Raw genomic sequence first — 21,674 nt, 5'->3', positions numbered from 1 at the left:
CCCCACAGCCCCACAGTCTCACAGCCCAGGTCCCACAGCCCCACAGCCCCACAGCCCCACAGCCCCACAGCCCAGGGCCCACAGCCCCACAGCCCCACAGCCCCACAGCCCCACAGCCCAGGGCCCACAGCCCCACAGCCCCACAGCCCAGGGCCCAGGGGGCTCTGGTTCAAAGTAGTGCTGCTCTCTCTATCTGGATTGGGAATCAGAAGCCATTAGGTCTTAAAACGGTCGCACTCTCTAATGCAGACTGATGAGAGGGGAACAGGAAATGACATCATACTGTATAGTTAGTAGCTATTACAGGAACATTGGAGTGACATTTAAGACGAAACACAAAAGTAAACAAGGTTTGAAAGAGAGGGAATGAAAAGAATAGTGTGTGTGTGTGTGTGTGCGCGTGCGTGTGTATGTGCCCGTGTGTGTGTGTGTGTACATGCCCGTGTGTGTGTGTGTGTGTGTGTGTGTGTGTGTGCGTACATGCCCGTGTGTGTGTGTGTGTGTGTGTGTGCGCGTGCGTGCCCGTGTGTGTGTGTGTGTGTGTGTGTGTGTGTGTGTGTGTGTGTGTGTGTGTGTGTGTGTGTGTGTGGGACTGCTAACTCAGCTCAGGAAGATAATGCTCTCTCTGATGGCTCTCAATTCAATTTCAATTTAAGGGATTTTATTGGCATGGGGAAACATACGGTAACATTGCCAATGCAAGTGAAATAGATCATAAACAAAAGTGAAATAAACAATAAAAATGAACAGTAAACATTACACTCACAGAAGTTCCAAAAGAATAAAGACATTTCAAATGTCATATTATGTCTATATACAGTGTTGTAACAATGTACAAATAGTTAAAGTACAAAAGGGAAAATAAATAAACATAAATATGGGTTGTATTTATAAAGGTGTTTGTTCTTCACTGGTTGACCTTTTCTTGTGACAACAGGTCACATATCTTGCTGCAGTGATGGCACACTGTGGAATTTCACCCAGTAGATATGGGAGTTTATCAAAATTGGGTTTGTTTTCTAATTCTTTGTGGGTCTGTATAATCTGAGGGAAATATGTGTGTCTAATATGGTCGTACATCTGGCAGGAGGTTAGGAAGTTCAGCTCAGTTTCCACCTCATTTTGTGGGCAGTGTTGCACATAGCCTGTCTTCTCTTGAGAGCCAGGTCTGCCTACGGCGGCCTTTCTCAATAGCAAGGCGATGCTCACTGAGTCTGTACATAGTCAAAGCTTTCCTTAAGTTTGGGTCAGTCACAGTGGTCAGGTATTCTGTCACTGTGTACTCTCTGTTTAGGGCCAAATAGCATTCTAGTTTGCTCAGTTTTTTGTAAATTCTTTCCAATGTGTCAAGTAATTATCTTTTTGTTTTCTCATGATTTGGTTGGGTCTAATTGTGTTGCTGTCCTGGGGCTCTGTGGGGTGTGTTTGTGTTTGTGAACAGAGCCCCAGGACCAGCTTGCTTAGGGGACTCTTCTCCAGGTTCATCTCTGTAGGTGATGACTTTGTTATGGAAGGTTTGGGAATCACTTCCTTTTAGGTGGTTGTAGAATTTAACGTCTCTTTTCTGGATTTTGATAATTAGTGGGTATCGGCCTAATTCTGCTCTGCATTATTTGGTGTTTCATGTTGTAAACAGAGGATATTTTTGCAGAATTCTGCATGCAGAGTCTCAATTTGGTGTTTGTCCCATTTTGTGAATTCTTGGTTGGTGAGCGGACTCCAGACCTCACAACCATAAAGGGCAATGGGTTCATAACGGATTCAAATATTTTTAGCCAGATCCTAATTGGTATATCAAATTTTATGTTCCTTTTGTTGGCATAGAAGGCCCTTCTTGCCTTGTCTCTCAGATCGTTCGCAGCTTTGTGGAAGTTACTTGTGGTGCTGATGTTTAGGCCAAGGTATGTATAGTTTTTTATGTGCTCTAGGCAACGATGTCTAGATGGAATTTGTATTCGTGGTCCTGGTGACTGGATTGTTTTTGGAACACCGTTATTTTTGTCTTACTGAGATTTACTGTCAGGGCCCAGGTCTGTCAGGGCCCAGGTCTGTCAGGGCCCAGGTCTGACAGAATCTGTTCATAAGATATACAGTTGAAGTCAGAAGTTTACATACACCTTAGCCAAATACATTTAAACTCAGTTTCTCACAATTACTGACATTTAATTCTAGTAAAAAGTTCCTGTCTTAGGTCAGTTGGGATCACCACTTTATTTTAAGAATGTGAAATGTCAGAATAATAGTAGAGAGAATGATTTATTTCAGCTTTTATTTCTTTCATCACATTCCCAGTGGGTCAGAAGTTAACATACACTCAATTAGTATTTGGTAGCATTGCCTTTAAATTGTTTAACTTGGGTCAAACGTTTCAGGTAGCCTTCCACGAGCTTCCCACAATAAATTGGGTGAATTTTGGCCCATTCCTCCTGACAGAGCTGGTATAACTGAGTCAGGTTTGTAGACCTCCTTGCTCGTACACACTTTTTCCAGTTCTGCCCACACATTTTCTATGGAATTGAGGTCAGGGCTTTGTGATGACTACTCCAATACCTAGACTTTGTTGTCCTTAAGCCATTTTGCCACAACTTTGGAATTATGCTTATGGTCATTGTCCATTTGGAAGACCCATTTGCGACCAAGCTTTAACGTCCTGAACGATTTCTTGAGATGTTGCTTCACTATATCTACATAATTGTCCTGCCTCATGATGCCATCTATTTTGTGAAGTGCACCAGTCCCTCCTGCAGCAAAGCACCCCCACAGCATGATGATGCCACCCCCGTGCTTCATGGTTGGGATGGTGTTCTTCGGCTTGCAAGCCACCCCCTTTTTCCTCTAAACATAATGATGGTCATTATGACCAAACAGTTCTATTTTTGTTTCATCAGACCAGAGGACATTTCTCCAAAAATTACGATCTATGTCCCCATGTGCAGTTGTAAACTGTAGTCTGGCTTTATTATGGCGGTTTTGGAGCAGTAGCTTCTTCCTTGCTGAGCAGCCTTTCAGGTTATGTCAATATTGGACTCATTTTATTGTGGATATAGATACTTTTGTACATGTTTCTTCCAGCATCTTCACAAGGTCCTTTGCTGTTGTTCTGGGATTGATTTGCACTTTTCACACCAAAGTACGTTCATGTCTAGGAGACAGAACGTGTCTCCTTCCTGAGCGGTATGATGGCTGTGTGGTCCCATGGTGTTTATACTTGCGTACTATTGTTTATACAGATGAAAGTGGTACCATCAGGCGTTTTTTAAATTGCTCCCAAGGATGAGCCAGACTTTTGGAGGTCTACAATTTTTTATTGGCTGATTTCTTTTGATTTTCACATGATGTTAAGCAAAGAGGCACTGAGTTGGAAGGTAGTCCTTGAAATACATCCACAGGTACACCTCCAATTGACTCAAATTATGTCAATTAGCCTATTAGAAGCTTCTAAAGCCATGACATCATTTTCTGGAATTTTCCAAGCTGTTTAAAGGCACAGTCAACTTAGTGTATGTAAACTTTTGACCTACTGGAATTGTGATCTAGTGAATTATAAGTGGAATAATCTGTCTGTAAACAATTGTTGGAAAATTTACTTGTGTCATGCACAAAGTAGATGTCCTAACCGACTTCCCAAAACTATAGTTTGTTAACAAGAAATTTGAGGAGTGGTTGAAAAACGAGTTTTAATGACTCCAACCTAAGCGTATGTAAACTTCCAACTTCAACTGTAGTTGCTGCTGTAGGCCCTCCTTGGTTGTGGACAGAAGCACCAGATCACCAACAAACAGTAGACATTCGACTCCAGATTCAGAAGTTTTTTGGAAATCAACAAAGCATGAGAATACTTTTTTCTTGTTTGGTTTGCTTGTTTGTCAATTAAGGTGTTCAGGGTGAATACGTGGTCTGTCGTACGGTAATTTGGTAAAAAGCCAATTTGACATTTGCTCAGTACATTGTTTTCATTGAGTAAATGTACAAGTCTGCTGTTATTGATAATGCAGAGGATTTTCCCAAGGTTGCTGTTGATTCATATCCCACGATAGTTGTTGGGGTCAAATTTGTCTCCACCTTTGTGGATTGGGGTGATCAGTCCTTGGTTCCAAATATTGGGGAAGCTGAGGATGATGTTAAAGAGTTGAAGTACACTTAACCAGCATGGCTACCACAGCATTCTGCAGCGATACACCATCCCATCTGATTTGTGCTTAGTGGGACTATCATTTGTTTTTCAACAGGACAATAACCCAACACGCCTCCAGGCTGTGCAAGGGCTATTTGACCAAGAAGGAGAGTGATGGAGTGCTACCACAGATGACCTGGCCTCCACAATAACCCACCTCAACCCAATTGAGATGGTTTGGGATGAGTTGGACCGTAGAGTGAAGGAATTGTAGCCAACAAGTGCTCAGCATATGTGGGAACTTCTTCAAGACTGTGTGAAAAGCATTCCGGGTGAAGCTGGTTGAGAGAATGCCAAGAGTGTGCAAAGCTGTCATCAAGGCAAAGGGTGGCTACTTTGAAGAACCTCAAATATAACATATATTTTGATTTGTTTAACACTTTTTTTGGTTACTACATGATTCCATATGTGTTATTTCATAGTTTGTATGTCTTCACTATTATTCTACAATGTAGAAAATAGTAAAAATAAAGAAAACCCCTGGAATGAGTAGGTGTGTCCAAACTTTTGACTGGTACTGTACCTCTTAGGTCGCAGGATGGGGCTTGGGCAGGTGTGATAGTGGGGGTTGCTCTTGTCACAGCCTGGGCATATGTCCTGCTGTCATGTTGAGGTCCTTGCTGCAGGGACGGGGGCATGGGGTGGGCAGAAGGGGCATACATCTGATATGGTGGGGGGGCCTATATAGGGTGTGGCCAGGGTTTTCTTGGGGTGGTCTTAGCTGGCTGGTGATCAAATTCAAATCAAATGTATTTATAAAGCCCTTCTTACATCAGCTGATATATCAAAGTGCTGTACAGAAACCCAGCCTAAAACCCCCAAACAGCAAGCAATCCAGGGTGGAGTGGTGGGCCAGGTAGACATTAGGTTTTGAGGTACAGTCTCGCAAAATGCTTGCATTCACCCCGCTGTATGGTGGCAGCGTGAAAGTCTTTGACTGATGGCTCTCTGACTGCTTGAGAGTTCTTTATAGTTCAGTGTTAAAGCGCCACCTAGTGTTCAATAGGACAAAATACAGTTGTAATTCTTCTGGTGAAGTTCACGTCCGGTCCTGGAGGGTAGAAACACATCTGTTTTTTGTTTCTACCTGGTGTCCCGTCTGGTCTCCCTAGGTTTGAGTCCCTGATTAGAATGAGAGGATGGAAACCGAAAGTGTTTTGACCACCCCAGGACCGACATTGAACAGCCCTGTTCCGGGGTCTCCACAGGGTTACAAAATTCTGGGAACGTGCAATACATTTCCTGGTTTTCCTAGAAATCCTTATTCCAGAAAACCTCCAACCAGGATTTCAGAAAAAAAAGAAAAAAAAAACTGGGAATTTATGGAAGAAACCCAGAATTTTTCAACCCTAGGTCTACAACACTCATGTGGATATTATGCAGATGTAACCGATGTGAAATGGCTAGTTTGTTAGCGGTGGCGTCAGTGACGTCACTCGCTCTGAGACCTTGAAGTAGGGTTTCCCCTTGCGTTGCAAGGGCCGTGGCTTTTGTGGCACGATGGGTAACGATGCTTCGTGGGTGTCAGGGGTTGATGTGTGCAGAGGGCCCTGGTTCGAGCCCAGGTTGGGGCGAAGAGAGGGACGGAACCTATACTGTTACACAGATAGTAGTAGGCCTAATTGTGAAGGGAGACCTTCTTGGTGTGACTGCCATCTCCGTCCAGATGGGAGGGCTGAGTATGAGGAAGTGGCTGTATGAATGTTTCTGTTTATCTTTTATTATACTGGAAAGTGTCGTTTAACCATATTTCATATATTTACAGTTTTATTCTTTCATCACTACGCCCTGATCTGTTATTCTGCAGTATTTTCAAATCAAATCAAATGTATTTATATAGCTCTTTTTACAGCAGCTGATATCTCAAAGTGCTGTACAGAAACCCAGCCTAAAACCCCAAACAGCAAACAATGCAGGTGTAGAAGCACGGTGGCTAGGAAAAACTCCCTAGAAAGACCAAAACCTAGAAAGAAACCTAGAGAGGAACCAGGCTATGAGGGGTGGCCAGTCCTCTTCTGGCTGTGCCGGGTGGAGATTATAACAGAACATGGCCTAGATGTTCAAATGTTCATAGATGACCAGCATGGTCAAATAATAATAATCATAGTAGTTGTCGAGGGTGCAACAAGTCAGTAACACAAGAGTAAGTGTCAGTTGGCTTTTTCATAGCCGATCTTTGAGAGTATCTCTACCGCTCCTGCTGTCTCTAGAGAGTTGAAAACAGCAGGTCTGGGACAGGTAGCATGTCCGGTGAACAGGTCAGGGTTCCATAGCTGCAGGCAGAACAGTTGAAACTGGAGCAGCAGCACGGCCAGGTTCAGCATGTTCAGCATGAATGAGAGTAATTGATATCATTTTGTTCCCTCGATCTCTGATCACAGGTGATGAGCTGTACCTGAGGGGTGGAGCTCCAGGTCTCCTGGGTTTCACAGGTGATGAGCTGTACTTGTAACTGAGGGGTGGAGCTCCAGGTCTCATGGGTTTCACAGGTGATGAGCTGTACCTGAGGGGTGGAGCTCCAGGTCTCCTGGGTTTCACAGGTGATGAGCTGTAACAGAGGGGTGGAGCTCCAGGTCTCCTGGGTTTCACAGGTGATGAGCTGTAACTGAGGGGTGGAGCTCCAGGTCTCCTGGGTTTCACAGGTGATGAGCTGTAACTGAGGGGTGGAGCTCCAGGTCTCCTGGGTTTCACAGGTGATGAGCTGTAACTGAGGGGTGGAGCTCCAGGTCTCCTGGGTTTCACAGGTGATGAGCTGTACCTGTAACTGAGGGGTGGAGCTCCAGGTCTCCTGGGTTTCTGGGAAAAGGCCTTCTTATTACCATCTGTTCTATTTCCAGCCCGAGGGCCATGTAAGAACCTATATTAAATATCCTTTTACTTTAGCCATGATACAATGTGGTTCTGAGTTTCATGCAATACAGTCCAGGCATCGGTCTGCCTGTGGCACTAAATCGATCAATTGACTTCTTATTTCATGAAAACTAGAGATCTCTATCTAAAAGATGCAATATGTCACTTTTTGGGCGACCTCCACCAAATTCACATAGAAATGTGTGTTGTAGATCTGTCCTTCTCATTGAAAGCAAGTCTAAGAAGCGGTAGATATGTTCTATGTTTGCTATTTCTATGCTCCCCGTTCTTCGTTTTTGGTCTTTTGTACACCAGCTTCAAACTGTTGAAAAAAAAATATGTATGGTTATGGGAAAAGATATTTCACAGAGGTTTAGATGGTACAATGATTCTCTACACTATACATGTTTGTTTTGTCACAAACTGAAATTAGGTGAATGATTACAATTTTAGCAACCAGGAAATTGTGGAGAGGTTTTCTACATGGTGCATCTTTAACTACATTTACATTTACGTAATTTAGCAGACGCTCTTATCCAGAGTGACTTACAAATTGGTGCATTCACCTTATGATATCCAGTGGAACAACCACTTTACAATAGTACATCTATAGCTAATAACCTAATTCACATCTTTAAAACAGATATGTAATATAATCAGGATGGAGCCTCATATCTGGATAAAAATCAGGCCTTGTACATGTGTCCTGAAGCCTAAGGAAAGTCCTTTCATACAAGCGTCATTCTAAAAGCATACAAACCCAGAACATAAAGCATGTTGACTTGATGCAGGCCATAGTCTCTCTGGGCCATAATACTGTTCCTGAACAGGCTGTTTTGTTCACAGGCCATGTTAACCACAATAGTGATTGTTACCTTTTACCCTGATTCTCACTTTACACAAGAGTCTCTGTCCTGTTAGCCGTGACAGCATCAGATGGGATGTGAGGTAGAGTCACTGTGTTAGAGTTAGGGAGAATAGGAGCAATCTCTCAAATGTAATAAAGTAAGGCTATAGAGCCTAACAATAGTGTATAACAAACGTAGGGCATTATTATTATATAAGTTACTGTTAAATCAATGTATATCAAAATATCTGTGAAATGTAATTCCATACAAAAAAATAAAATGTAATCCTAATCCATCTGAATTTGAATGAATATTTTCATCGTCAGGTGAGTAGGAAGAATGGATTTATAACGTGGTAAAGTCTGTAACCGGAGCGGGAGACGGGTCGGACTTTAGGACCCAGCAGAGAGGCAGAGCAGTGTGAACATCACATGACAGTGATTTTGGGAGCGGGGACGACTCATGTTGTCTGCTTCTCTGCTGATAAAACAAGTAGACTAAACCAGGCAAATGGCAAGTTTAGATTGGATTTAAATCCACACAGGAAACAATGGATACGAAGACTGTTTTCTCTCTAATCTACTTTGCCTGTTTAGCCGTGAATATAACTGTGGTAAGTTTGATTTTGTATCTATTATTTCATATTAAATACGACTTCCTCTATCTGTCTACCAGGTGATTATACCAGCTGACTCTGGATCAGACCTATTTGCAACTTGTTTATTTTCCTTTACGTTATAATATAGTAAATACATACATTATATTGACATATCGTTATTATCAAGTATAAAGTTACATGGATAAAATCGGACCTCTGAAATGAAAATGGATAGCTCTCCGTTCAGAAAATTATATTTCAACTAAACCCTCTAACGCTTGAAAAGAAAAAGTGACGTTCCACTAAACCCGTAATAATAATAATAATAATAATAATAATAATAATTTAAACAAAGTGGATAACTTACTACCATTTACCATCACTTCTTGGATAGACCTGAGCCTTAAATATGTAGTTTTAGAAACTGTTCTTCGTCCTGTATGCATTATGGCAATGCAGATGGTTTTGGGTTCACAGACCACCGTGGACAAGAGTAGGGGGTGGAAGGATCTAATTTATAGAAGAGTAGGGGGTGGAAAGATCTAATTTATAGAAGAGTAGGGGGTGGAAAGATCTAATTTATAGAAGAGTAGGGGGTGGAAAGATCTAATTTATAGAAGAGTAGGGGGTGGAAGGATCTAATTTATAGAAGAGTAGGGGGTGGAAGGATCTAATTTATAGAAGAGTAGGGGGTGGAAAGATCTAATTTATAGAAGAGTAGGGGGTGGAAGGATCTAATTTATAGAAGAGTAGGGGGTGGAAGGATCTAATTTATAGAAGAGTAGGGGGTGGAAGGATCTAATTTATAGAAGAGTAGGGGGTGGAAAGATCTAATTTATAGAAGAGTAGGGGGTGGAAAGATCTAATTTATAGAAGAGTAGGGGGTGGAAAGATCTAATTTATAGAAGAGTAGGGGGTGGAAGGATCTAATTTATACAAGAGTAGGGGGTGGAAAGATCTAATTTATAGAAGAGTAGGGGGTGGAAAGATCTAATTTATAGAAGAGTAGGGGGTGGAAAGATCTAATTTATAGAAGAGTAGGGGGTGGAAAGATCTAATTTATAGTAAAAACATTGCATGAATAGATCATCTTATTTGCATGTCAGAGAAAAAAAATTGCCTTTTAGAAATATTTAATGCAATTCTACGTTATTTTACATAAAGCACCATTCTGCACTAACTGTAATTTTTATTCAGACAATTGGAACAACACAAATAAATAGGGATAATATTTTTATTTATTTATTTTATTTCACCTTTATTTAACCAGGTAGGCCAGTTGAGAACAAGTTCTCATTTACAACTGCGACCTGGTCAAGATAAAGCAAAGCAGTTCGACACAAACAACAACAACAGAGTTACACATGGAATAAAACAAACATACAGTCAATAATACAGTAGAAAAGGTCTATATAAAGTGGGCGCAAATGTAGTAAGATTAGGGAGGTAAGGCAATAAATAGGTCATAGAGAAATAATTACAATTTAGCATTAACACTGGAGTGATAGATGTGCAGATGATGATGTGCAAGTAGAGATACTGGGGTGCAAAAGAGCAAAATAAATACAGTATGGGGATGAGGTAGTTAGATGGGCTATTTACAGATTGGTTGTGTACAGGTACAGCGATCGGTTAGCTGCTCTGACAGCTGATGCTTAAAGTTAGAGAGGGAGATATAAGTCTCCAACTTCAGTGATTTTTGCAATTCGTTCCAGTCATAGGCAGCAGAGAACTGGAAGGAAAGGCGGCCAAAGAAGGAAATGGCTTTGGGGATGACCAGTGAAATATACCTGCTGGAGCGCGTGCTACGGGTGGGTGTTGTTATGGTGACCAGTGAGCTGAGATAAGGGGGGACTTTACCTAGCAGTGATTTATAGATGACCTGGAGCCAGTGGGTTTGGCGACTAATATGCAGTGAGGGCCAGCCAACGAGAGCGTACAGGTCGCAGTGGTGGGTGGTATATGGGGCTTTGGTGACAAAACGGATGGCACTGTGATAGACTGCATCCAATTTGCTGAGTAGAGTGTTGGAGGCTATTTTATAAATGACATCGCCGAAGTCGAGGATCGGTAGGATGGTCAGTTTTACGAGGGTATGTTTAGCAGCATGAGTGAAGGAGGCTTTGTTGCGAAATAGGAAGCCGATTCTAGATTTAATTTTGGATTGGAGATGTTTGATGTGAGTCTGGAAGGAGAGCTTACAGTCTAACCAGACACCTAGGTATTTGTAGTTGTCCACATATTCTAAGTCAGAGCCGTCCAGAGTAGTGATGCTGGACAGGCGGGCAGGTGCAGGCAGCGATCGGTTGAAGAGCATGCATTTAGTTTTACTGGCGTTTAAGAGCAGTTGGAGGCCACAGAAGGAGAGTTGTGTTGAAACTCCTCTGGAGGAAGAATGTTCATCCTATTTCTCCAATACCAAAATCCGTGTCTTCTTTGCAACTAAACTGACCCTGTTTTCAAATTATTCAATATGAGACTTCATTAGGAATCTGATGGTACTTTCAAAAGGTAGGCCTACCTTTCCACCCCAGACAGAGTGGGTCTACCTTTCTACCCCAGACAGAGTAGTCCTACCTTTCCACCCCAGAGTAGGCCTACCTTTCCACCCCAGACAGAGTAGGGCCTACCTTTCCACCCCAGACAGAGTAGGCCTACCTTTCCACCCCAGAGTAGGCCTACCTTTCCACCCCAGACAGAGTAGGGCCTACCTTTCCACCCCAGACAGAGTAGGCCTACCTTTCCACCCCAGACAGAGTAGGGCCTACCTTTCCACCCCAGACAGAGTAGACCTACCTTTCCACCCCAGAGTAGTCCTACCTTTCCACCCCAGAGTAGGCCTACCTTTCCACTCCAGACAGAGTAGTCCTACCTTTCCACCCCAGAGTAGGCCTACCTTTCCACCCCAGACAGAGTAGGCCTACCTTTCCGCCCCAGACAGAGTAGGCCTACCTTTCCACCCCAGACAGAGTAGGGCCTAGCTGTCCGCCCCAGACAGAGAAGGGCCTACCTTTCCACTCCAGACAGAGTAGGTCTACCTTTCCACCCCAGACAGAGTAGGCCTACCTTTCCACCCCAGACAGAGTAGGCCTACCTTTCCACCCCAGACAGAGTAGGCCTACCTTTCCACCCCAGACAGAGTAGGCCTACCTTTCCACCCCAGACAGAGTAGACCTACCTTTCCACCCCAGACAGAGTAGGGCCTAGCTGTCCGCCCCAGACAGAGTAGGGCCTACCTTTCCACTCCAGACAGAGTAGGCCTACCTTTCCACCCCAGACAGAGTAGGCCTACCTTTCCACCCCAGACAGAGTAGGCCTACCTTTCCACCCCAGACAGAGTAGGCCTACCTTTCCACCCCAGACAGAGTAGGCCTACCTTTCCGCCCCAGACAGAGTAGGCCTACCTGTCCGCCCCAGACAGAGTAGGCCTACCTTTCCACCCCAGACAGAGTAGGCCTACCTTTCCACCCCGGACAGAGTAGGCCTACCTTTCCGCCCCGGACAGAGTGGACCTACCTTTCCGCCCCGGACAGAGTGGACCTACCTTTCCGCCCCGGACAGAGTGGACCTACCTTTCCGCCCCGGACAGAGTGGACCTACCTTTCCGCCCCGGACAGAGTGGACCTACCTTTCCGCCCCGGACAGAGTGGACCTACCTTTCCGCCCCGGACAGAGTGGACCTACCTTTCCGCCCCGGACAGAGTGGACCTACCTTTCCGCCCCGGACAGAGTAGACCTACCTTTCCGCCCCGGACAGAGTAGACCTACCTTTCCGCCCCGGACAGAGTAGGTCTACTAACATTCGAACAAGCCACCTAATTTCAGTTTGTGACAAGACAAGTGTAAAGAATCATGGTGAAATATATTTTCAGGAACCCTAACATATATTGAATGTTCAGGTGTTTAGTGTACTAAAGTAAAATACAGCAAAAACTAAACTTAACAGGAAGCATAGACATGGTGCACATAGAACAGATCTACCTCAGACTTGCTTTCAAGGAGAATGACAGATCTAGAAAGCGCATTTCTATGTGAAGTTGGCCAGGTCCCCAAAAAGTGACATATTGCAGCATTAACTACTGGCTACTCTTCTTCGGTGGCTTAACCCAATGAGAGAAAGTCACAAGCGTTTCCCTAAAAGCTGTATGAACCTTCTATTGTACATACAGTGAATAGCTTAATCAATTGATAGTGACAGAATTAGATTACTTCCCAAGCAAAGTGAATATTTTGCCTCCTTGGCTATAGGAGGTTGTAGCTCAGCCTCTGAATGTTAAAAAAAACGAACCAATGATATCCCTATATGGTTCAGAGTCTTTCACGGAGATGGATCAGAGTCACGTCTTTCACGGAGATGGATCAGAGTCACGTCTTTCACGGAGATGGTTCAGAGTCACGCCTTTCACGGAGATGGTTCAGAGTCACGTCTTTCACAGAGATGGATCAGAGTCTTTCACGGGTATGGATCAGAGTCACGTCTTTCACGGAGATGGATCAGAGTCACGTCTTTCACGGAGATGGATCAGAGTCACGTCTTTCACGGAGATGGATCAGAGTCACGTCTTTCACGGAGATGGATCAGAGTCACGTCTTTCACGGAGATGGATCAGAGTCACGTCTTTCACGGAGATGGATCAGAGTCACATCTTTCACGGAGATGGATCAGAGTCACATCTTTCACGGAGATGGATCAGAGTCACGTCTTTCACGGAGATGGATCAGAGTCTTTCACGGAGATGGATCAGAGTCACGTCTTTCACGGAGATGGATCAGAGTCACGCCTTTCACGGAGATGGATCAGAGTCACGTCTTTCACGGAGATGGATCAGAGTCACGCCTTTCACGGGTATGGTTCAGAGTCACGCCTTTCATGGAGATGCATCAGAGTCACGTCTTTCACGGGTATGGTTCAGAGTCACGCCTTTCACGGAGATGGATCAGAGTCACGCCTTTCACGGAGATGGATCAGAGTCACGCCTTTCACGGAGATGGATCAGAGTCACGTCTTTCACGGAGATGGATCAGAGTCACGTCTTTCACGGAGATGGATCAGAGTCACGTCTTTCACGGAGATGGATCAGAGTCACAATCTTTCACGGAGATGGATCAGAGTCACGTCTTTCACGGAGATGGATCAGAGTCACGTCTTTCACGGAGATGGATCAGAGTCTTTCACGGAGATGGATCAGAGTCACGCCTTTCATGGAGATGGATCAGAGTCACGCCTTTCACGGAGATGGATCAGAGTCACGTCTTTCACGGAGATGGATCAGAGTCAAGTCTTTCACGGAGATGGATCAGAGTCATGCCTTTCACGGGTATTTTACAGCTTGTTTGTAGCATGAAAGCATTGCGGACCAAAGCACTGTTATAGATCATCCCTGGCATACCCTCTCACCCCTAGCATACGCTCTCACCCCTGGCATACGCTCTCACCCCTGGCATACGCTCTCACCCCTGGCATACGCTCTCACCCCTGGCATACCCTCTCACCCCTAGCATACCCTCTCACCCCTGGCATACCCTCTCACCCCTGGCATATGCTCTCACCCCTAGCATACCCTCTCACCCCTGGCATACCCTCTCACCCCTGGCATACCCTCTCACCCCTGGCATACCCTCTCACCCCTGGCATACCCTCTCACCCCTGGCATACCCTCTCATCCCTGGCATACGCTCTCACCCCTGGCATACGCTCTCATCCCTGGCATACGCTCTCATCCCTGGCATACCCTCTCACCCCTGGCATACGCTCTCACCCCTGGCATACCCTCTCATCCCTGGCATACCCTCTCATCCCTGGCATACCCTCTCACCCCTGGCATACCCTCTCACCCCTGGCATACCCTCTCACCCCTGGCATACCCTCTCACCCCTGGCATACCCTCTCACCCCTGGCATACGCTCTCACCCCTGGCATACCCTCTCATCCCTGGCATACCCTCTCACCCCTGGCATACCCTCTCATACGCCCTTAATTCGAGTCCTGGTTTTAATTTAACACAGCCAACCTCTGTGTCAGTGAAGGCAATTTAAAGAGTGCATGGTGGGTGGAGGAATTGACAGACAAATCTATGGATATAGCAGCCTATATATACCAGCCTATAGCCTAGTGTCATCTGTCAAACAGGTAGGACTACCTCTGATTTCTTAAATAGGAAGAAATAGGCTCCATCACAAAGCCTTCTTGTTGTTAGTAGAGTCTAATTAAAATGAAGAAGGCTTAAATAAATGATGCCTTCTTAAATTTTCTCAAATAATTATGCCTACTCATCTTCGCGCTCTCCTTCTCTAACTGAACTGCCATATGCGACACCATTTTCAGCCATAATGACTAGGAATGTTACTTCTTGATGTTGTGCTCTGTGTTCAGCCAGGGGTACACAACAGACTGCTGCAAGCTGATTGGCTGAACCCGATACGCAACTTCCTGCACTACCATTCCGAGGCATTAGCAACTCTAACATGTTGGTGGAAAATGGAGCTGAGCTTGACCAATAGGTTTTTTTATAAAAGTCAAACGTGTCCTTTGGAAAAATGTAATTCTCCCCCCCCAAAAAAAAAGTTCAGAGGTCCAAAAGACACTGCAAAGTAGGAATGACCCGGCTACCCAGGCTTTGATAGGAACATATTATTGTCATGACAAATCAGTAGACATGCAGGTCTCACATCTATCTGACAGAGGTCCTGGCTTTCTCACAGCTTTCCATATATTATTACTGATATCAAATATAACTTCAAATGTTCTAATGTCAGAACCTTGATAAGACGAGCATATTGTTCACAAAACTATCTATCTATCTATCTATCTATCTATCTATCTATCTATCTATCACACAGTATGACTTCTGTCTGGCTTTTTCTTACAGGTTTCCGGGGCCCGTTCTTTCTCCGTAGACTACAAGAACAACTGTTTCCAGAAAGACGGGAAACCGTTCCAGTATGTCTCCGGTAGTATCCACTACTCCCGTATCCCTCATTACTACTGGAAAGACAGACTGCTCAAGATGTACATGGCTGGACTCAATGCCGTTCAGATGTAAGTTCAACAGGTGACGTGATGGGGAGAGAGAGAGGAGATTATTGTTATATAATTAAATGTGTTGCTTGATGATTCCCCAATACAACAGTAGTAGTAGTGTTGTACCTGTATCCATGGTTCCCCAATACAACAGTAGTAGTAGTGTTGTACCTGTATCCATGGTTCCCCAATACAACAGTAGTAGTAGTGTTGTACCTGTATCCATGATTCCCCAATACAACAGCAGTAGTAGTGTTGTACCTGTATCCATGGTTCCCCAATACAACAGCAGTAGTAGTGTTGTACCTGTATCCATGGTTCCCCAATACAACAGCAGTAGTAGTGTTGTACCTGTATCCATGGTTCCCCAATACAACAGCAGTAGTAGTGTTGTACCTGTATCCATGGTTCCCCAATACAACAGCAGTAGTAGTGTTGTACCTGTATCCATGGTTCCCCAATACAACAACAGCAGTAGTGTTGTACCTGTATCCATGGTTCCCCAATACAACAACAGCAGTAGTGTTGTACCTGTATCCATGGTTCCCCAATACAACAACAGCAGTAGTGTTGTACCTGTATCCATGATTATATGTACTATTGTTACTACTACTGTAATATACTGTATTTGACGAGGTCAGTGAGCGTCTTGACGAGGTCAGTGATCTGAAAAAAGTCCCAGTGCTATGATGCAGTGCACTTCACCTACCAGTAGTCTCAGTAGTCTTCACCTACCAGTAGTCTCAATAGTCTTCACCTACCAGTAGTCTCAGTAGTCTTCACCTACCAGTAGTCTCAGTAGTCTTCACCTACCAGTAGTCTCAGTAGTCTTCACCTACCAGTAGTCTCAGTAGTCTTCACCTACCAGTAGTCTTAGTAGTCTTCACCTACCAGTAGTCTCAGTAGTCTTCACCTACCAGTAGTCTCAGTAGTCTTCACCTATCAGTAGTCTTCACCTATCAGTAGTCTTCACCTACCAGTAGTCTTCACCTACCAGTAGTCTTCACCTACCAGTAGTCTCAGTAGTCTTCACCTACCAGTAGTCTTCACCTACCAGTAGTCTTCACCTACCAGTACTCTCAGTAGTCTTCACCTACCAGTAGTCTCAGTAGTCTTCACCTACCAGTAGTCTTCACCTACCAGTAGTCTTCACCTACCAGTAGTCTTCACCTACCAGTAGTCTTCACCTACCAGTAGTCTCAGTAGTCTTCACCTACCAGTAGTCTCAGTAGTCTTCACCTACCAGTAGTCTCAGTAGTCTTCACCTATCAGTAGTCTTCACCTATCAGTAGTCTTCACCTACCAGTAGTCTTCACCTACCAGTAGTCTTCACCTACCAGTAGTCTCAGTAGTCTTCACCTACCAGTAGTCTCAGTAGTCTTCACCTACCAGTAGTCTTCACCTACCTGTAGTCTTCACCTACCTGTAGTCTTCACCTACCAGTAGTCTCAGTAGTCTTCACCTACCAGTAGTCTTCACCTACCAGTAGTCTCCACCTACCAGTAGTCTCAGTAGTCTTCACCTACCAGTAGTCTTCACATACCAGTAGTCTTCACCTACCAGTAGTCTTCACCTACCTGTACTCTCAGTAGTCTTCACCTACCTGTAGTCTTCACCTACCAGTAGTCTTCACCTACCAGTAGTCTTCACCTACCAGTAGTCTCAGTAGTCTTCACCTACCAGTAGTCTCAGTAGTCTTCACCTACCAGTAGTCTCAGTAGTCTTCACCTACCAGTAGTCTCAGTAGTCTTCACATACCAGTAGTCTTCACATACCAGTAGTCTTCACCTACCTGTACTCTCAGTAGTCTTCACCTACCAGTAGTCTCAGTAGTCTTCACATACCAGTAGTCTTCACATACCAGTAGTCTTCACCTACCAGTAGTCTTCACCTACCTGTACTCTCAGTAGTCTTCACATACCAGTAGTCTTCACATACCAGTAGTCTTCACCTACCTGTAGTCTTCACCTACCAGTAGTCTCAGTATTCTTCACCTACTAGTAGTCTCAGTAGTCTTCACCTACCAGTAGTCTCCACCTACCAGTAGTCTCAGTAGTCTGCCCCTACCAGTAGTCTCAGTAGTCTGCCCCTACCAGTAGTCTCAGTAGTCTGCCCCTACCAGTAGTCTCAGTAGTCTTCCCCTACCAGTAACCTCAGTAGTCTTCCCCTACCAGTAACCTCAGTAGTCTTCCCCTACCAGTAACCTCAGTAGTCTTCCCCTACCAGTAGTCTCAGTAGTCTGCCCCTACCAGTAGTCTCAGTAGTCTGCCCCTACCAGTAGTCTCAGTAGTCTGCCCCTACCAGTAGTCTCAGTAGTCTGCCCCTACCAGTAGTCTCAGTAGTCTGCCCCTACCAGTAGTCTCAGTAGTCTGCCCCTACCAGTAGTCTCAGTAGTCTTCCCCTACCAGTAACCTCAGTAGTCTTCCCCTACCAGTAGTCTCAGTAGTCTTCCCCTACCAGTAACCTCAGTAGTCTTCCCCTACCAGTAGTCTCAGTAGTCTGCCCCTACCAGTAGTCTCAGTAGTCTGCCCCTACCAGTAGTCTCAGTAGTCTGCCCCTACCAGTAGTCTCAGTAGTCTGCCCCTACCAGTAGTCTCAGTAGTCTGCCCCTACCAGTAGTCTCAGTAGTCTTCCCCTACCAGTAGTCTCAGTCAGTTACAATGCATTCGGAAAGTATTCAGACCCCTTCACTTTTTCCACATTTTGTTAGGTTACGGCCTTATTCTGAAATAGATTAAATCGTTTTCCCCCCTCATCACAATACCCCATAATGACAAAGCAAAAAAACAGGTTTTTAGAATTTTTTGCACATTTATTAAAAATAAACTGAAATCACATTTAGATAATTATTCGGACCCTTTACTCAATCAAATGTATTTATGAAGCCCTTTTTACATCAGCCGATGTCACAAAGTGCTATACAGAAACCCAGCCTAAAACCCCAAACAGCAAGCAATGCAGGTGTAGAAGCACGGTGGCTAGGAAAAACTCCCTAGAAAGGCCAAAACCTAGGAAGAAACCTAGAGAGGAACCAGGCTATGAGGGGTGGCCAGTCCTCTTCTGGCTGTGCCTTGTGGATATTATAACAGAACATGGTCAAGATGTTAAAATGTTCATAAATGACCAGCATGGTCAAATAATAATAATCACAGTAGTTGTCGAGGGTGCAACAGGTCAGCACCTCAGGAGTAAATGTCAGTTGGCTTTTCATAGCCGATCATTGAGAGTTTAGAGACAGCAGGTGCGGTAGAGAGAGAGTCGAAAACAGCAGGTCCGGGACAAGGTAGCACGTCCGGTGAACAGGTCTGGGTTCCATAGTCGCAGGCAGAACAGTTGAAACTGGAGCAGCAGCACGGCCAGGTGGACTGGGGTGGACTGGGGACAGCAAGGAGTCATCAGGCCAGGTAGTCCTGAGGCATGGTCAAAGCACAGCCCCCAAACCACTAGAGGGATATATTCAAACCACCAACTTACTATCCTGAGACAAGGCCGAGTATAGCCCACGAAGATCTCACCCACGGCACGAACCCAGGGGGGGGGGGCGCTAACCCGGACAAGAAGATCACATCAGTGACTCAACCCACTCAAGTGACTCCCACCTTCTAGGGACGGCAGTACTTTGTTGAAGCACATTTGGCAGTCTTCTTGGGTATGACGCTACAAGCTTGGTACACCTGTATTTGGGGAGTTTCTCCCATTCTTCTCTGCAGATCCTCTCAAGCTCTGTCAGGTTGGATGGGGAGTGTCGCTGCAGAGCTATTTTCAGGTCTCTCCAGAGATGTTAGATTGGATTCAAGTCCGGGCTCTGGCTGGGCCACTCAAGGATATTCAGAGACTTGTCCTGAAGCCACTCCTGTGTTGTCTTGGCTGTGTGCTTAGGGTCGTTGTCCTGTTGGAAGGTGAACCTTTGCCCCAGTCCGAGGTCCTGAGCGCTCTGGCGCAGGTTTTCATCAAGGATCTCTCTGTACTTTGCTCCGTTCATCTTTGCCTCGATCCTGACTAGTCTCCCAGTCCCTGCCTCTGAAAAACATCCTCACAGCATGATGCTGCCACCACCATGCTTCACCGTAGGGATGGTGCCAGGTTTCCTCCAGACGTGATGCTTGGCATTCAGGCTAAAGAGTTCAATCTTGGTTTCATCAGACCAGAGAATCTTGTTTCTCATGGTCTGAGAGTCTTTAGGTGGCTTTTGGCAAACACCAAGCAGGCTGTCATGTGCCTTTTACTGAGGAGGGGCTTCCATCTGGCCACTCTACCATAAAGGCCTGATTGGTGGAGTGCTACAGAGATGGTTGTCCTTCTGGAAGGTTCTCCCATCTCCACAGTGGAACTTTAGAGCTCTGTCAGAGTGACCATCAGGTTCTCGGTCACCTCCCTGACCAAGGCCCTTCTCCCCTGATTGCTCAGTTTGACCAGACGGCCAGCTCTATGAAGAGTCTTGGTGGTTCCAAACAACTTCCATTTAAGAATGATGGAGGCCACTGTGTTCTTGGGGACCTTCAATGCTGCAGAAATGTTTTGGTACCCTTCCCCAGATCTGTGCCTCAACACAATCCCGTCTCGGAGCTCTACGGACAATTCCTTCGACCTCATGGCTTGGTTTTTGCTCTGATATGCACTGTGGGACCTTTGTATAGACAGGTGTGTGCCTTTCCAAATCATGTCCAATCAATTGAATTCACCCCAGGTGGACTCCAATCAAGTTGTAGAAACATCTCAGGGATGATCAATGGAAACAGGATGCACCAGAGCTCAATTTAGAGTATCATAGCAAAGGGTCTGAATACTTATGTAAATAAGGTATTTCTGTTTTTTATTAATTAGCAAAACATCTCTAGAAGCCTGTTTTCACTTAGTCATTATGAGGTTTTGTTGAGGAAAAAAGTCTAACGAAGCAAAATGTGGAAAAAGTGGTCTGAATACTTTCCAAATGCGCGGTTATGTCACCAGTTCTCTTCTCCCTCTTGTCAGTTATGTCACCAGTACTCTAGTCAGTTATGTCACCAGTACTCTAGTCAGTTATGTCACCAGTTCTCTAGTCAGTTATGTCACCAGTTCTCTAGTCAGTTATGTCACCAGTTCTCTAGTCAGTTATGTCACCAGTACTCTTCTCCCTCTTGTCAGTTATGTCACCAGTTCTCTAGTCAGTTATGTCACCAGTTCTCTAGTCAGTTATGTCACCAGTTCTCTAGTCAGTTATGTCACCAGTTCTCTAGTCAGTTATGTCACCAGTTCTCTAGTCAGTTATGTCACCAGTTCTCTAGTCAGTTATGTCACCAGTTCTCTTGCCAGTTATGTCACCAGTACTCTTCTCCCTCTTGTCAGTTATGTCACCAGTTCTCTAGTCAGTTATGTCACCAGTTCTCTAGTCAGTTATGTCACCAGTTCTCTAGTCAGTTATGTCACCAGTTCTCTAGTCAGTTATGTCACCAGTTCTCTAGTCAGTTATGTCACCAGTTCTCTAGCCAGTTATGTCACCAGTACTCTTCTCCCTCTTGCCAGTTATGTTCCCTGGAACTTCCATGAGGAAAAGCGGGGTGTTTACAACTTCTCTGGGGATCGAGACCTGGAGAACTTCCTGGATCTGGCCAATCAGACTGGCCTCCTGGTGATCCTCCGCCCTGGACCCTACATCTGTGCAGAGTGGGAGATGGTAAGCACTACAGTACATAGAGGTATTTTCCAGTCAGAGGAGGCTGGTGGGGTAGAAGACAGGTCATAGTAATGAATGGAATCAAAGTGCTGAATTCATTCCGTTCCAGCCTTTACTATGAGCCTTAGTGCTGAATTGATTCCGTTCCAGCCTTTACTATGAGCCTTAGTGCTGAATTGATTCCGTTCCAGCCTTTACTATGAGCCTTAGTGCTGAATTGATTCCGTTCCCAGCCTTTACTATGAGCCTTAGTGCTGAATTGATTCCGTTCCTCAGCCTTTACTATGAGCCGTAGTGCTGAATTGATTCCGTTCCAGCCTTTACTATGAGCCTTAGTGCTGAATTGATTCCGTTCCAGCCTTTACTATGAGCCTTAGTGCTGAATTGATTCCGTTCCAGCCTTTACTATGAGCCTTAGTGCTGAATTGATTCCGTTCCAGCCTTTACTATGAGCCTTAGTGCTGAATTGATTCCGTTCCAAGCCTTTACTATGAGCCTTAGTGCTGAATTGATTCCGTTCCAGCCTTTAC

The 21,674-nt window shown here is 45.0% G+C and overlaps 1 protein-coding gene across 1 annotated transcript in view; it reads left to right on the top strand.

Annotated features, from left to right (window-relative positions):
- Positions 1-8,311: 8,311 nt before the first annotated feature.
- The window catches only part of glb1l (galactosidase, beta 1-like), a 60,518-nt gene continuing 47,155 nt past the window's right edge, over positions 8,312-21,674 (top strand). The window contains exons 1-3 of the mRNA XM_029702001.1: positions 8,312-8,485; positions 15,340-15,509; positions 20,994-21,144. Coding sequence (XP_029557861.1) covers positions 8,423-8,485; positions 15,340-15,509; positions 20,994-21,144 — 384 coding nt within the window. The 5' untranslated portion in view covers positions 8,312-8,422. The remainder of the gene's footprint in view (positions 8,486-15,339; positions 15,510-20,993; positions 21,145-21,674) is intronic.

The sequence above is a fragment of the Salmo trutta genome, chromosome 20 (assembly GCF_901001165.1).
Source record: "Salmo trutta chromosome 20, fSalTru1.1, whole genome shotgun sequence".
Lineage (NCBI taxonomy): Eukaryota > Metazoa > Chordata > Actinopteri > Salmoniformes > Salmonidae > Salmo > Salmo trutta.
This window is presented reverse-complemented; position numbering and strand designations above follow the sequence as displayed.